The sequence below is a fragment of the Doryrhamphus excisus genome, chromosome 6 (genome assembly GCF_030265055.1).
Source record: "Doryrhamphus excisus isolate RoL2022-K1 chromosome 6, RoL_Dexc_1.0, whole genome shotgun sequence".
Taxonomy (NCBI): Eukaryota; Metazoa; Chordata; class Actinopteri; order Syngnathiformes; family Syngnathidae; genus Doryrhamphus; species Doryrhamphus excisus.
Genome location: NC_080471.1, coordinates 3777874 through 3792518, shown reverse-complemented (window position 1 = coordinate 3792518; position 14645 = coordinate 3777874). Strand labels below are relative to the sequence as shown.

Sequence of the window (14645 nt, the reverse complement as noted above, 5' to 3'; positions counted from 1 at the left end):
CATAAACATTGTCTGCACAGTTTTTCTACACAGGTTTTATGATGGTCACTATAACCAGGGTGTCCAGAGTGCGGCCCAAAGGCCATTTGTGGCCTGCAGCACATGGTTAACATAGTCTAACATAGTTAGACAGAAAAACTGAATGGGGACAACAAAGGGATAAGGTAAGGAGAAAAGGTTGAATCGTTGGTGGTAGTGACCTGCAGGCTGTATTTATTTTCTGCTAATATATACCAAACAGAAAGGCATATTTGAAGTTCTGTCCTTGTTTGCAACAGCGGGTCACAAGCGTGACGCTCGATTACAAACACAGCTAATTTTTAATGACGGGGGGGTGAAGGGGAGAAAGGCGTGCGACCCCTTATAAATTGTTCCTGCTCTCCTGACTATAGCCGCGAGGAGACGAGTGCAAGCCTAACTAATGTGCAATTAAGCTTTAAACTGAGGGAAAATCACCTTGTAAAAACATTTGTCAAGTGAACTGTTCTGGCGGGCTAATTATCGAGGGACTGCAAAGACGGGCTCGTTGTTTGGTGTGTTGGTGGTGTTTATTAACATATACACTACATGAAGTAAATCAATATGTGCACTGTGAGGATGGAGGCTTACTAATCCTTGTCATATGTCTCTATTAGACAACAGTGACATGTAGCCGCTATCATTAAGCAATAATAGTTTACTTTACAGCTCATGAACTACAATATCAACAAATTAAGCCTGGATGCCAAGCCATGCATCGTGGTGGAGGAGGGAGGAGGAGAAGTGGTGGAGAAGAAGAGGAGGAGGAGAATGCAAGGCTTTATTGTGTCTGTCACATTAAACCATTCTCCCGCCACACTTGTAGTAATGAAGATGACTTCTAAAGTCATTTGAAAGTCAAATCATCAGTGTCTGTGAATTTCAATGATGTGTAATAGAAAGAGCATGCCGCAGGCTTGATGGAGGGAGTCGGGGCAACAGGAGTCAGGAAGTCGACACCTTCACCTCACACATAGGATCTTTTAATCCGAGATCCCACAAATATGAATAGATGCTTCACTCATCTGGAAGCAAAATGCTTGATAAAGCATGGAAAGGTGGATAAGTACCGGGTCAATTGTGTAAACCCCTCATCTACTTGTTGGGATGCTGTAGCAGTTTAAAAGCAGTTTAAAAAGCACATTCAAACAAGTATTGTCTGCTGTTCTGTGAAAAGAGGCTTACAATGCAAAATTGTGCAGTCAATTTTGTCCTCCTCTTCTGCGTCTGTGCTTTTTGTACAGGAAAATAGTCGAAAAAGAGCTTTTCCGGACAGTGTATTAATGACAATGCCAATACGGCCAATAGTAGATGCTATTTTGCTCACAGCATGTGTATTTAAGTGTGTGTATTTGTGCATACTCGCAGGCGGATGTGGTGGATACTAAGGTGGAGGACTCCCAAGTGTGGATTCCAGCTGAGGAGCCCATAGTTGACCCGACGTTCCTCTTCCAGTCCAAAATCTGGGAATTCTGCCAGGAGCTGCCCATCCACTGGATCCATCCCTCCCCCATGAGCGGTGAGGCATAAGGAAAGGGGAGGGAGGGGGGGTGTTTACTCAGCGCAAATGCTCTCTATTACCAGCCTGACAAGAGGGCGTGTGGATGTTTGTCCATACAGGATGCAACCTCTACAAACTCTACAAACCATAAGTGCTTCAATTAGATATCCATCAATGAACCAATCAATCAATCAATTAATTAGTCACGTATAGCCTGGCATACAAACTCAAAGAATGGGTCAGATACCACTTACAGTTTCATACAGGGCTCTACATTAAAAACTAAAATGACTTGCCCATGGGGAATCCTTAAGGTGAGAACTACTTGCCCGAACTTGCCCCATGTAAAATGAAAATGATAATATCATCTAATTTTTGTGGCATCACATGAGAATCTCAAATAAAGATGAAATGATTATCATTTCTTGTGGTTGTTTTCCATGGAAATCTGGATTGCCAAGAGACTTCTAGGCACTTTGCCTTGATAAATAAAAGTAGTAGTCGTAGTAAGCAGTGATATTTATAAGTTGTGCACCACAATGAAACATTATTGAACAGACACATTTGTGTACTAGTAAAGTGTTTTTAATCCAGAAAAAATGCTCAATGGTCAAACAATAATTTGTGAAGCAAAGGTGAGAAAAATACACAGAGAAATGGAAGCGCTAGATTTTCAAATTGTCACAGCAATGTGGTTCACTCACCTGTGCCATCATTTGATTTGCTGCCGCTAATAAAATACTTGTTTAGGAGGCACTGCTTCATCACTTTTTGCTGTTTCCTTCACAAGTTGTTGAAGAATTAGACCATGTTGGCAGGGACGCCATGATAGATGTTTTCCTAGTCAAACGATCGCTGATTGGTTGATTGCCAACAAGAACGGGTGTGGGTATTGCAAGGATTGCTTTGCAAATTACCACCAGAATTACGCAGTCCGTGTTTTACCAACACCCAATAAGAACCGCTTTTAAAAAAACTCTTGGCAGTATGGCATGCCAAAGTGCACTTGCCCGACGGGAATATCACTGATTGGATTTACTTGCCCCAATTTTGTTTTAACTTGCCCCGGGCCATCGGTACATCGTTATTGTCCAGCCCTGTCATATAAAATCAACAATAATGACAATGTAGCGAACAGCTTATGTTCCATGTTCTATCCCGAAAGTAAGTCTGAGGCTTACGCCAATGGTTGCAATTGATGTGGCTGGCTGCTGGCCTGTGCTGGAACATCTTCGACCTCCCACCCCCACCACCACCCCACCCTGGTGCAAGTCTTTGAGTTCTTATGTCATGTTTTTATTTGAAGGTCATTCTGATCAAGCTGTTCCAAATCATTAAGTTAAAACAATATCACATAGATTGCGTTTTGAAATTTTGGAAGCAGTACCCTCTCCAATTATTATTATTATTATTATAGCACCATCATCTTTAAGTTATAGATAAAAAAAAATGCTCCAGCTATAATCTCAATCTCAATACTAATGGTACTAAAGTATAGGCAGTAAAAGCACTACTACCACTGTGAATATTCTCATTCATCCACGTCACTGTATTCTCAGTAAGCCCTGAGACTATTCATATATTTGTTTTTTTGCTTTTCCATCAGCGCTTGAGTATTAAAAACAGTATGTAAACATCCCACCTCTTTATGGCTTAGATTCGGACCTGCAGGAGGAGGTTGATCACCTGGACGCCCCCGAAGCAGAGGTCAAAGGCCATCGCTTCACCCGTGAAGTTGAGTTCCAAGCTCCCGTCAACGACTATGTAAGTGTCGCTCTGCTGCTCCGTGACATCCGTGGACCCCCACCGCCAGATACAGTGGAGCCACTTCAATTAGCTCCGGCTCATGCCTCCACTTTGTCCCCCGTATAAATTGCTCACTAATTGATGTTAAAACTGACTTTGTGCACCAGAGGGCACAGCAATTGCTCTATATATCTGTTTAAGTAAGGCCAGTTCATTGAAGACTCCCTTAATGTCCCTCCATTAATTGAGAGGAACATCCAGCTTCTCTCCAAGGCAGCAAATTGTGCCTAAAGCACCTCTTAGTGCCTTTTCTCACTTTGCTTTTTTTCCCTCTTTGAGGCGCACACACACACACACACAAAGCACGCTCAAGGTCACTCGCTACTGCACAGATAAGTTACATTTATTAATAATGCTTTAATTATCATGAAGGGAAAAGACAGACGGCGTGTTTTGCCGTGCTGCATTTCAACCACTCAGCAGTGCGTGATTAATTATCCAGAAAAATATATTACACACTGACAAAGGAAAGCACACTACAAACCATAGCTAACACACGGTATGCACACACACATCGCACATTTATCACCAACACACCAATAGCACAACAGCTAAGGCTGTCTCTCGAAGGCGCCCACAGGAAGAAATGAGACTTCCTGTAATGATGGCATTTATCAGGACCAGCTCCTGCTCACAAATCCTTGACTGTACGGACTTGGAATTTGTACCAAAGATTAAGAACTTGATCATATCCCTCACATTATGGCTGGCGTGCTTTATTCAATGGCAAAGGTAACGGTAACGGCACAGCTCTGCTAAAGTGTGATAACGATATTGTCTTTCTTTCCGAAGATGATCATCAACTTACAAGCTACCGACCAGTTTCCTAATTACCACAATTTTTTAAAATGATTGGAAAGTTATTCAACAACAGATTGGACAAATGTATTAATAAGAATGAATTACTCATGTACAGCCAATACGGAGACAGAGCTAATATTACAACCTCCATGGCACTGGTCGAAATTACCCAATACTGCAGAAAGTTCACAGCTGGATTCATTTTGGATTTGGATTCATTCATGGATTTGACAAAAGCTTTTGATACAATTCATCACAAAACTTAAATACAAAAGGTATGGAATCAGAGGAAGTGGTTAGCCCAGGGGTGGGCAAACTACGGCCCGGGGGCCACATCCGGCCCGCCAAGTGTTTGAATACGGCCCGCCCGTTCTTTCCAAAGTATTTCATTTAAAGTCAACATACAAGCTGGCATCATGGCTTGAGACGACATTTTCATGGTTTTATCAATTTCGTTATTTGATGCGATCTGTTGTTTACAAAGTGCTCCTGAAAAAAGGGACACGACCACATAATAATAATATTAAATAATAAATTTATTCTTCTTATTATAAATTGATAACGCACTTTACATCAAATAAATGATTTCAAAGTGCACATATAGCAGATTGCATAACACTTTTACAGATACAATAATTTTGTTATTTGATGCGGTCTGTTATTTACAAAGTGCTCCTGAAAAAAGGGACACAGGCACATAATAATAATAATAACAAATAATAATAATAATATAAAATAATAATAACAAATAATATAAAATAATACTAAATTTATTCTTCTTATTATAAATTTATAACGCACTTTACATCATAATAATAATAAAAATAATAATATAAAATAATAGTAACAAATAATATCAAATAATAATAAATGTATTCTTATTATTATAAATGTATAACGCACTTTACATCAAATAAATTATCTTAAAGTGCACACATAGCAGATTACAATAATTTCGTTATTTGATGCGGTCTGTTATTTACAAAGTGCTCCTGAAAAAAGGGACACAGGCACATAATAATAATAATAATAATAATAATAATAATAATAATAATAACAAATAATAATAATATAACATAATAAAAAAATATTCTTATTATAAATTTATAACACACTTTACATCAAATAAATGATCTTAAAGTGCACATATAGCAGATTGCATGACACTTTTACAGATACAATAATTTCGTTATTTGATGTGGTCTGTTATTTACAAAGTGCTCTTGAAAAAAGGGACACAAGCATATAATAATAATAATACAATTAATAATAATAAATAATAATAATATAAATAATAATGCATTTATTATTATAAATTTATAATGCACTTTACATCCAATAAATGATCTCAAAGTGCCCATAAAGCAGATTGCATGACACTTTTACAGATACAATTAAGATATTTTAAGATATGCCTTTATTTGTCCCTCAGTGGGGAAATTTGTAATCATTCAATCATTCCAGGTGGCCTCTTACGTGTAAAATATCGAGTCTGGCCCCTCGTCAATTTTGTTAAACCAATGCGGCCCGCCAGTCAAAAAGTTTGCCCACCTCTGGGTTAGCCTGTAGGCCACACTGTCAGGAGATCGGGAAGAGTTTGATTCTTAAGCATCTCTGTGTGGAGTTTGCATGTTCTGTGGTGTGTGGGTTTTCTCCGGGTACTCCGGTTTCCTCCCACATTCCAAAAACATGCTAGGTTAATTGGCCACTCCAAATTGTCCATAGGTATGAATGTGAGTGTGAATGGTTGTTTGTCTATATGTGCCCTGTGATTGGCTGGCCACCAGTCCAGGGTGTACCCCGCCTCTCGCCCCAAGACAGCTGGGATACCCGGGACCCTAGTGAGCCTAGAAGATGGATGGACGGAATCGGAGGGTTAGTTTTGAATCGGGTTACAAGCTACCAAGCAAACAGGAAGCAATATGTGAAGCTATGAGAATACACATCTGCAAGCTTGTGGAGTACCCCAGGGTTCAATCCTGGGACCAAAACTGTTCAACTTGTATAATAATGACATCTGTAAAGCAGCGTAATTCAACTCTTTTCTTAAATTTGACAAAATCTAACCACCTTAGTAATAATAGCACACCACTTTGCACGTTTCCTTTCATGACGAATGCAACAGGAAAGAAACAGGAGCTTTGTGAACTTGTTTCAGGCTGCACCTTCACTCACTCGTACTGCAGTTTGTGGCAGGTATTCCACACATGAGTCACGTTTTCAAAGTACCTCCAAATTACTGAGCCACTACCTTTTCTTTTCTGACCCGTTCCTCCACTGCAGACATTGTCGCTCATGTTTGTTGATGAGGCTTCTGTTCCGCCCCTCCTTTATCCTCGTTCATACACAGAGGGGGCGGGGCAGGAGCCCGGCTCAGTGGCACTCGGGCACAGTGCATGCGGAGTGAGTGAGTTGCAGTGCAAATCCAGTCTATATTGATATGATGATATGCTTGTTTTTGATATTGTGCTTAATAGAAATAGCCATATATTATACGTCGTAGTGAACCACGAAACTGCGATCATTTGTTCATTAATTTTTGATGGAGTGAGGGATCGATGGGCGGCACGGCGGTCTGGTGGTTAGTGCGCAGACCTCACAGCTAGGAGACCAGGGTTCAATTCCCACCCTCGGCCATCTCTGTGTGGAGTTTGCATGTTCTCCCCGTGCATGCGTGGGTTTTCTCCGGGTACTCCGGTTTCCTCCCACATTCCAAAAACATGCTAGGTTAATTGGCCACTCCAAATTGTCCATAGGTATGAATGTGAGTGTGAATGGTTGTTTGTCTATATGTGCCCTGTGATTGGCTGGCGACCAGTCCAGGGTGTACCCTGCCTCTCGCCCAAAGACAGCTGGGATAGGCTCCAGTACCCCCCGCGACCCTCGTGAGGAAAAGCGGTAGAAAATGAATGAATGAATGAATGAGGGATCGATGATCAAAACGACATGTAGCAAGGAACAACTGTATCGTCAAATTGCTACCAAAGTTGGCACACACTTTTAGGGACCTAAGAAAAACATGGCCGCAATCAAGCAAAACATCTTTGCAGCGGCACGTGCAACTAGCCATAAGTCATGGACCATTTGTGTAGTATTACTACATGTTACACAAAAACTGCTTAACCTAGTTACACACAATTTAGCGTCTTCGTCAGTATCCTGCTACATTGTCACCAAGCCCACCAAGCCATATTGAGGCACTGAAGGGCAGGCAGTGCTCTCTGTTTGTGAGGGTGCGCCATATATGTCACACAACTCATGTTAAATGTCCACTCAAGTTAAATGTCCACACAATCCATCAGAAAACACACACTCACATAAGGCGTTTTCTCCCTCGGGCATGGTGCACATTTGTGAAGCATGATACCTGTTTGGCTCCCTGTGACAGGCTGTCAGATGTATGAAGATGACCTTTGACACAGCCGTACGCGGATCACACTCTTTGTGGCCCAGGGAAACTCCAAAAGGAATAAGTGCCACCTGACACGGCTGAGGGGATGGTGCCGGCGTCCTTGACCCAATGCTCTCAATGCAGAATGACATCACCCACACAACCTCCAATGGAAACCTGTGTGTGTGTGTGAGTGTGAGTGTATTTTCCTGGCCTCTCACCCCCCCCCCAGCTACTGTTCAAGCATAACACTGAAAATAAGCTGTAGAAATTCCAACGCATCAGCGCAGGGAGCCTCCAGAGAAATCTTTACAGTGGCGCACCAAAGCTGCTTATCACTCGGGTGAACCAATTTAGTTTTTTTTTTTTACAGAAATAAATAGCTATCGCCTTATTCAATTACATCCACCTCACTGCGGAGCACAGTGCGACGCAGATCTGAGATCAGACTTTATATTTTGCACCCATTCAACGCAGCACAGTGAGCGTGAATGTTATCACAGCTGTTTTTGATGCCAGAATGAAACTGCAGTGATGTTGCGGTACATTTCCTTTTATAAGACGTACAGTACAAGCATTATGCTTATGGTGTGTGTGTGAAATAAAGTCAGCAAGTGTGCAGATAGGAACAAGGAATGACATGGAAGCATACATGCTAGCATTAGCTCCCCTCAGATCCAAAACAGTACGCCTCATTTGATGTTCATGACTGGTGAGACTCTGACTCCTTTCAGTTTTTTTATGTTAATGCAGGTTGCTCATGAACAGGATAACAAGAAAAGGAAGACATGGCTTGGACAGAGAGCTTGCTTTCTTTAAAGGGGACCTATTATGCCTTTTCTATTTTTCTGAACTACACATGTTTTAATAATGTATTTTGGTGTTAAAGGCCAAAGTATCAGATAATGAGTTTTGTACATTTGGAAGTGATCCCTGAAAGAAGTTTCTTCTAACACCGAGTTCTACTGTCAATGTGATCAGGACTCCCTATATGGGCTACAGATTGCCTGGACTGAGTAAACACAGTTTTATGTATCTGGAAGTTCTCTGGAGCGCTGGGGAGGGCGTACCTAGAAGGGGGCCGGAGGTGGAGTGATTTTAAACAAACCGTTTGGGTCAGAAGAGGTGCAGAATCTGGAAGCTCTAGAAAGCTTTCAGCGCAAGTTCAACACGAAGCACTGAAACTGAAAAATATTTGCAATTACTTTCCCCGGAAAAGTGCTGATACTTTTTGTAAAAGTCTGATCATCTTCTGTTCTGTATGAATATACAATCGGCCCTCATTTACCGCAGTTAATTGCTTCAAGACTGCGATATGTACATTTCTGAGAAGTCGGCTTTGTTACTTATCTTCCTTATTTATAAATTAAATATTTTGAGAGCATATAAAACTTGTTTAAGAACTTCTAAATATGTCTTTTTAGCATTATTAGAGCCCTTTAGACATAAAATAACAATCCCATAGTCACTTTTACACTTGGATTTCCAATATAGTTGACATAATATTTAGATCTTTTTAATCAAAATTTAAATAAAATTAATCCGTTTTCTGATTAATTATGCTTAATCATCACCATTTACAGCAATCGTGGGATAATGTTAGTTAATGCATTCAAGGACCAACAAATAAAATATTAAATATTATTAATTAATTAATGGCGGCACGGTGGTCTAGGGGTTAGCGCACAGACCTCACAGCTAGGACACCAGGGTTCAATCCCACCCTCAGGCATCTCTGTGTGGAGTTTGCATGTTCTCCCCGTGCATGCGTGGGTTTTCTTCGGGTACTCCGGTTTCCTCCCACATTCCAAAAACATGCTAGGTTAATTGGCCACTCCAAATTGTCCATAGGTATGAATGTGAGTGTGAATGGTTGTTTGTCTATATGTGCCCTGTGATTGGCTGGCCACCAGTCTAGGGTGTACCCCGCCTTACGCCCGAAGACAGCTGGGATAGGCTCCAGCACCCCCCGCGACGGTAGAAAATGAATGAATGAATGAATAATTAATTAATGTTAATATTTTATATATTAAATTTGATGTTATTTGCAAATATCCCAGTGATTGGGGGCCCCTTTCTTGCTTGGGGATCTGATTTGTCACATGAAAATACTGTAAGAATGCCACATTTATAGAACTGGCGTCTTGTAAAATCAACGTCTACATCAACAAATGTAATGTTTATTTATTTATCTTTTATATATTTGTATACTAATCCTTGTATCTAGGTGCGTATATAATAATTTACCAAAAAGAGATTTACATCCCTACTTATTATAAATAAAAACGTGCTTGTACATGTGAATATTAAGTATGATTCGACAATGAACAAAATGTGATTAATCTTTTAATCGATTGACAGCCATCGATAGGGGGCCATTTTCAACCACAAAACAGTGGTCATTTACTAATTAATTCTGAAAAAAAAATGTTTGAACTGCGATGATGACCATTATCCTCAATGCTGGCAGTCAATTTCCTTCATTCAGCTGACCATAAAAATATATTTCACGCATCTGGATTGTTGGGTACGGCGCCCCAAGAGGACAAAGAGGGAAAAAGGCAAATATTTGCCAGAGAATGTTGCAAGAGCTCACTAAAGTTTTGTTGTGATGTAGACATGTTGCTGTATGTGCGTACACATTTTCACATGTGCACAAATCACATGTAACAAAGGCAGCTAATGGCTCTTACTCTTCATTAACGCTGCTTGTTTGTGAGCGGCTGCCTCAGATTTCCCAAGGTGAGCCATTCTTATCACCGCGACGTTCCCACCAGAGGAGCCGACTCAAAGCCGCAGTGATTAATATGTACCCCCCGTTTTAAGAGGCTACCTCTGATTAATTGTCTTTAAGGTACAATGCTGCCTTTTGGCTGTTTGTTTGATTTGTTTCCTGGTGCGCCGTCATTTGAATAAAAGATTTTCTCTCTCATTCTTTTCTTCGCACAGCAGCACTATTTGGTTCAGAGAGGCAAGCAGATCAGATGATCGTTGGTCCACTGACGGCTTTGCTGTTGTTTCCATAACAGATTGTTGACAGCAAGCTGATGACCTGAAACTTGACTGAAACAATAAATCATTAAAAGCCTACCTCTGCATGTCATGCCAATGAATCAAACACGCCTAACCAAGATATCATCCGCCGTCACACATTTCTGTGTCTTTTAGGTCTCAGGAGTTTGCAATTTTGCTCCATTCATCAGAGCGCGCATCAACAGGTTTTATGTCGGTAATGTAATGCTTGTGGGAAAAGTAAAAAAGACTACAGAAATGAAAACAAAAACAACATTAGAGAGAAATATTTGTAAATATAGTATGTAAGCCGCCCTGAAATATAAGCATCAGTCATTGTTAGATGATAGATGACAACTTTATTCGTCTCCAAGAGACATGACATTGTATGTTTTGTTTTAGATGGTCTATTGTATGTGTACTTCTATTTATTGACGTATAGTACAAGTGACTGGATATAATGTGTACTCCTGTGGCACTATGTACATTGAGTACATTTGACTTATGGCCACTTTGGGAACTGCTGGATTTTACACACTATTTCTGCTGGAGTTAATGCTCTGGACTCCATAAGAACCACGGTGCAGTGGGACCAGGCAGATGTAGGGATGTGGCAACAATGATGGCAGCACATAGTTTAGCTGTTTAGTGGTTGACTATGGCATATTAGCATATTATTAGTCACAACAAAGAAACACAAGTCATGTAGTGTTCTTGTTGCTTTACATCAGCTGAAATACTGAAAAAAATCTCCTCCCACTCTGTGTGGAAGTGGTTTCTTACTTCTTCTTACCTTCTTACCCACTCAGTTTCAAAGCTATTTGTATGCTTAGAATACTTAGAATACAAACTGGTTCGCTTGGTAGGTGGCTAAGGTTAAAGCGCTGACCATCTCGTGTGTCACTTCAGAGACCACATAGCATGCGCATAAGCGGTGCACAATGTTGTGTAAACATCGTGTATGTATGCCAACGCCATGTCTGACTGGCTGTCTTGTAAAAAAAAAAAAAAAAAAAAAAAAAAGGTAACGTCATAGAATGGCTGATGTCATGGCAATTGTCAATGGCAATTGACCCGCATTATGTTCGAGATCCAAGGCTACAACAACAAGGAATCCCAATGGTTATGGTGGATTATTATGTTTTTGTATTGCTTATCATGTATATTATATTAGGTAATACGAACATAAAGGTATATATATATGTGTGTGTGTGTGTATATATATATATATATATATATATATATATATATATATATATATATATATATATGTGTGTATGTGTGTGTGTGTAAAGGTGCCATGCCTACAGGGCTCTAATGATATTAAAAACTGTAAACAAAAACATTCCTACTTTGCTGAAATTCACTTATCGCAGTCGGGTCTGGAACCAACAAAACACGATAAACGAGGGACGAGTGTACTCGGTAAACAAATAGAGTGCAGCCCAACCTTTGGCTAGCAGGAGTCCTGCATAGCCAGGATGGTGCCAAGGAGAGGCCAAAACTGGAGTGTGATTTGTTTTACTACTTTAAAAAGAACTATACAAATGAAATATCATATTGTTGTTGTTATTATTATTATTTTTTAAACAATTAAAACAATTAAACAATTATTTTTTTTCCTCTCACTCGTTCCCACGTAACAAAATCCCTCTGTGTGCGTCTCGCCCCAAAGATTCTCTGCTAGGTTATTGTCTGAATGTGAAGCCAACGTGGATCAGCGACATCCTGATTATCTCCGTGGATCCATTTACTGAAAAAGATTGAAATGAGGTCCGACGTGGACCGAGGGCGGTGGAGTTTAAGTGGCACTTCTCAGAACCCCATTAGGCTGTGCTTTTGATCAAAGGCCCAGCCCCTACGAGTCTTCCAGGGCGCAAACCAGCCAGCACAATAGAAAAAGCCAAGGGCCATTAAATCTACCTAATTTACCTTTGGTTCGGGCTCCAATTGGCCCCTCCATAAATTCAGAGGCAGCCAGCGAAGAGCAAATGAAAGAATCCTTGTTAGGCGATCATTAGGCTTGCTAATTGCTGCAGAAAAGTGACACATACTTTAAGTCAAGGTCAGGGGGCGGGTGGCGATGCTCTTAATTTGAATGCCGTATGGGAGGTGTGGTCAACATTGGCGGGTGCCAGCCTGGGTGTGTGGGTGTAGGAGTTATGAGGTCGGAGATGAATGGAATAGTCTAATTATGCTGGGTACAAGAGAGCTTCGATGGACGATTGCACCGCGACAGGTAGATGGTGACAATAATGAAAAATAAAACAAAGATTTGTCGAGCTGCACGGTGGTCGAGTGGTTGGCGCACAGGCCACATAGCTAGGAGACTTGAGTTCAATTCCACCCTTGGCCATCTCTGTGTCGAGTTTGTTGTTCCCCCCGTGCATGCGTGGGTTTTCTCCGGGTACTCCGGTTTCCTCCCACATTCCAAAAACATGCTAGGTTAATTGGCCACTCCAAATTGTCCATAGGTATGAATGTGAGTGTGAATGGTTGTTTGTCTATATGTGCCCTGTGATTGGCTGGCCGCCAGTCCAGGGTGTACCCCGCCTCTCGCCCCAAGACAGCTGGGATACCCGGGACCCTAGTGAGCCTAGAAGATGGATGGATGGAATCGGAGGGTTAGTTTTGAATTGGGTCACAAGCTACCAAGCAAAGTGGAAGCAATATGTGAAGCTATGAGAATACACATCTGCAAGCTTGTGGAGTACCCCAGGGTTCAATCCTGGGACCAAAACTGTTCAATTTTATTTATTTATTTTATTTAATGACATGCCCTGTGATATGGCTGGCCACCAGTCTAGTGTGTACTCCGCCTCTCACTCGAAGACAGCTGGGATAGGCTCCAGCAGGCCCGCGACCCTCGTGAGAGTAAGCGGTAGAAAATTAATGAACGAACAAAGATTTGTCTTTGAATAAAAGTAAAACTTTTTTTTTTTATTCTAAATATCAAAGCTACTATACTTGAGCCAATAAGGACAGTAAGTCTTGAAGAGTTACTCAACCGCTTCCACAGAAATGCACCCTGGTTTGAACAAATGTTGGTGGCACCGACTGAGTCTTGAGTCTGCCTCCCCTGCAGAGAGCCGTCGGTCTGGAGCTGGACAACCGCCTGGACGAACGCGGCTACTGCTGCCAGTACTGTCAGCAAGGCTACCGCTTCTGTCGCCGCTACCACGTGCCCCTGGGCGGCTTCAACCCGTGGCCCTACTACTACCGAGGAGGCCACGTCATCTGCCAGGTGGTCATGCCGTGCAACTGGTGGATCGCCCGCATGCTGGGGAGGGTCTGAGGGCAAACGCCTGCCAAGTCCATTCTTGTTGTCCACGCTTTGATCCATCTTTCCACACCACTTGTGAGATGAAAGCGGACCGTCGGCTGTTAATTACTGCCTGATCTGAAAGTCGGGTACTGGTCAGACTAAATGCCCCCCAGGACTTTTGAAGTCTCTCTTCAAAAGCATCCGCCATTTATCCTCATTATTTAGATTTTTATGCCGATTAATTGTTATTCTGATAGCATGCTAGCTTGGAAGACTGATATGAAATATTTGTGGAAGACGTCGTCTGATCTTTACTCCATGGGTTAAAGTACTGTAAAGTGTGCTAGTAAACACAGTACTCGCAGTAGTGATAACATGTTTGATGAGGACTTTTTCATAAGTATTATTAAAAAATATTTGATGCCTTAAACTGATCCTGTGTGATGCATGCCAGCATGTCAAATATATATTGATATATTTTACAATATCAATAGTAATATTTAAGTATTATCTCTGAATATTCGACTGTATTTCTGTTCCTTCAATAACAATTAAAATCAATATCCCTTACCTTTCTTTCATCAGTCTACATTCATTAGCCAAAATTCTTCCAAAATCCCAAATTTTGCATGAAATTTAGTGTATTTTCTGATCAAAAATGCAAAAAAAATCAACTAAACGAAATATTTTTGGTGTTGAACTAACAACTACACAGAAGACGATAACAGAAAAGTTATAGCATGTCAAGTCAGCTTTTTGTTTAATTTTTTGTTCATGAACCCCAATCTTATAAACCCCAAAATGAAGCCGACTTTGAAGCCGAAGTACATCCCAACAATTTTACTAATTCC

General features: G+C 41.0%; 1 protein-coding gene across 3 annotated transcripts in view; it reads left to right on the top strand.

Moving 5' to 3' along the window:
- Positions 1-14355, top strand: part of tnmd (tenomodulin) — an 88803-nt gene extending 74448 nt beyond the window's left edge. Inside the window, exons 5-7 of one of the 3 annotated variants that reach the window (XM_058076235.1) lie at positions 1387-1537; positions 3177-3283; positions 13615-14355. In XM_058076235.1, coding sequence (XP_057932218.1) covers positions 1387-1537; positions 3177-3283; positions 13615-13824 — 468 coding nt within the window. In that variant the 3' untranslated portion in view covers positions 13825-14355. Of the gene's footprint in view, positions 1-1386; positions 1538-3176; positions 3284-7514; positions 10238-10466; positions 13572-13614 lie in introns of those variants that run through there. The other 2 variants (XM_058076237.1, XM_058076236.1) reach the window with 2 other exon arrangements.
- The last annotated feature ends 290 nt before the right edge of the window (positions 14356-14645 follow it).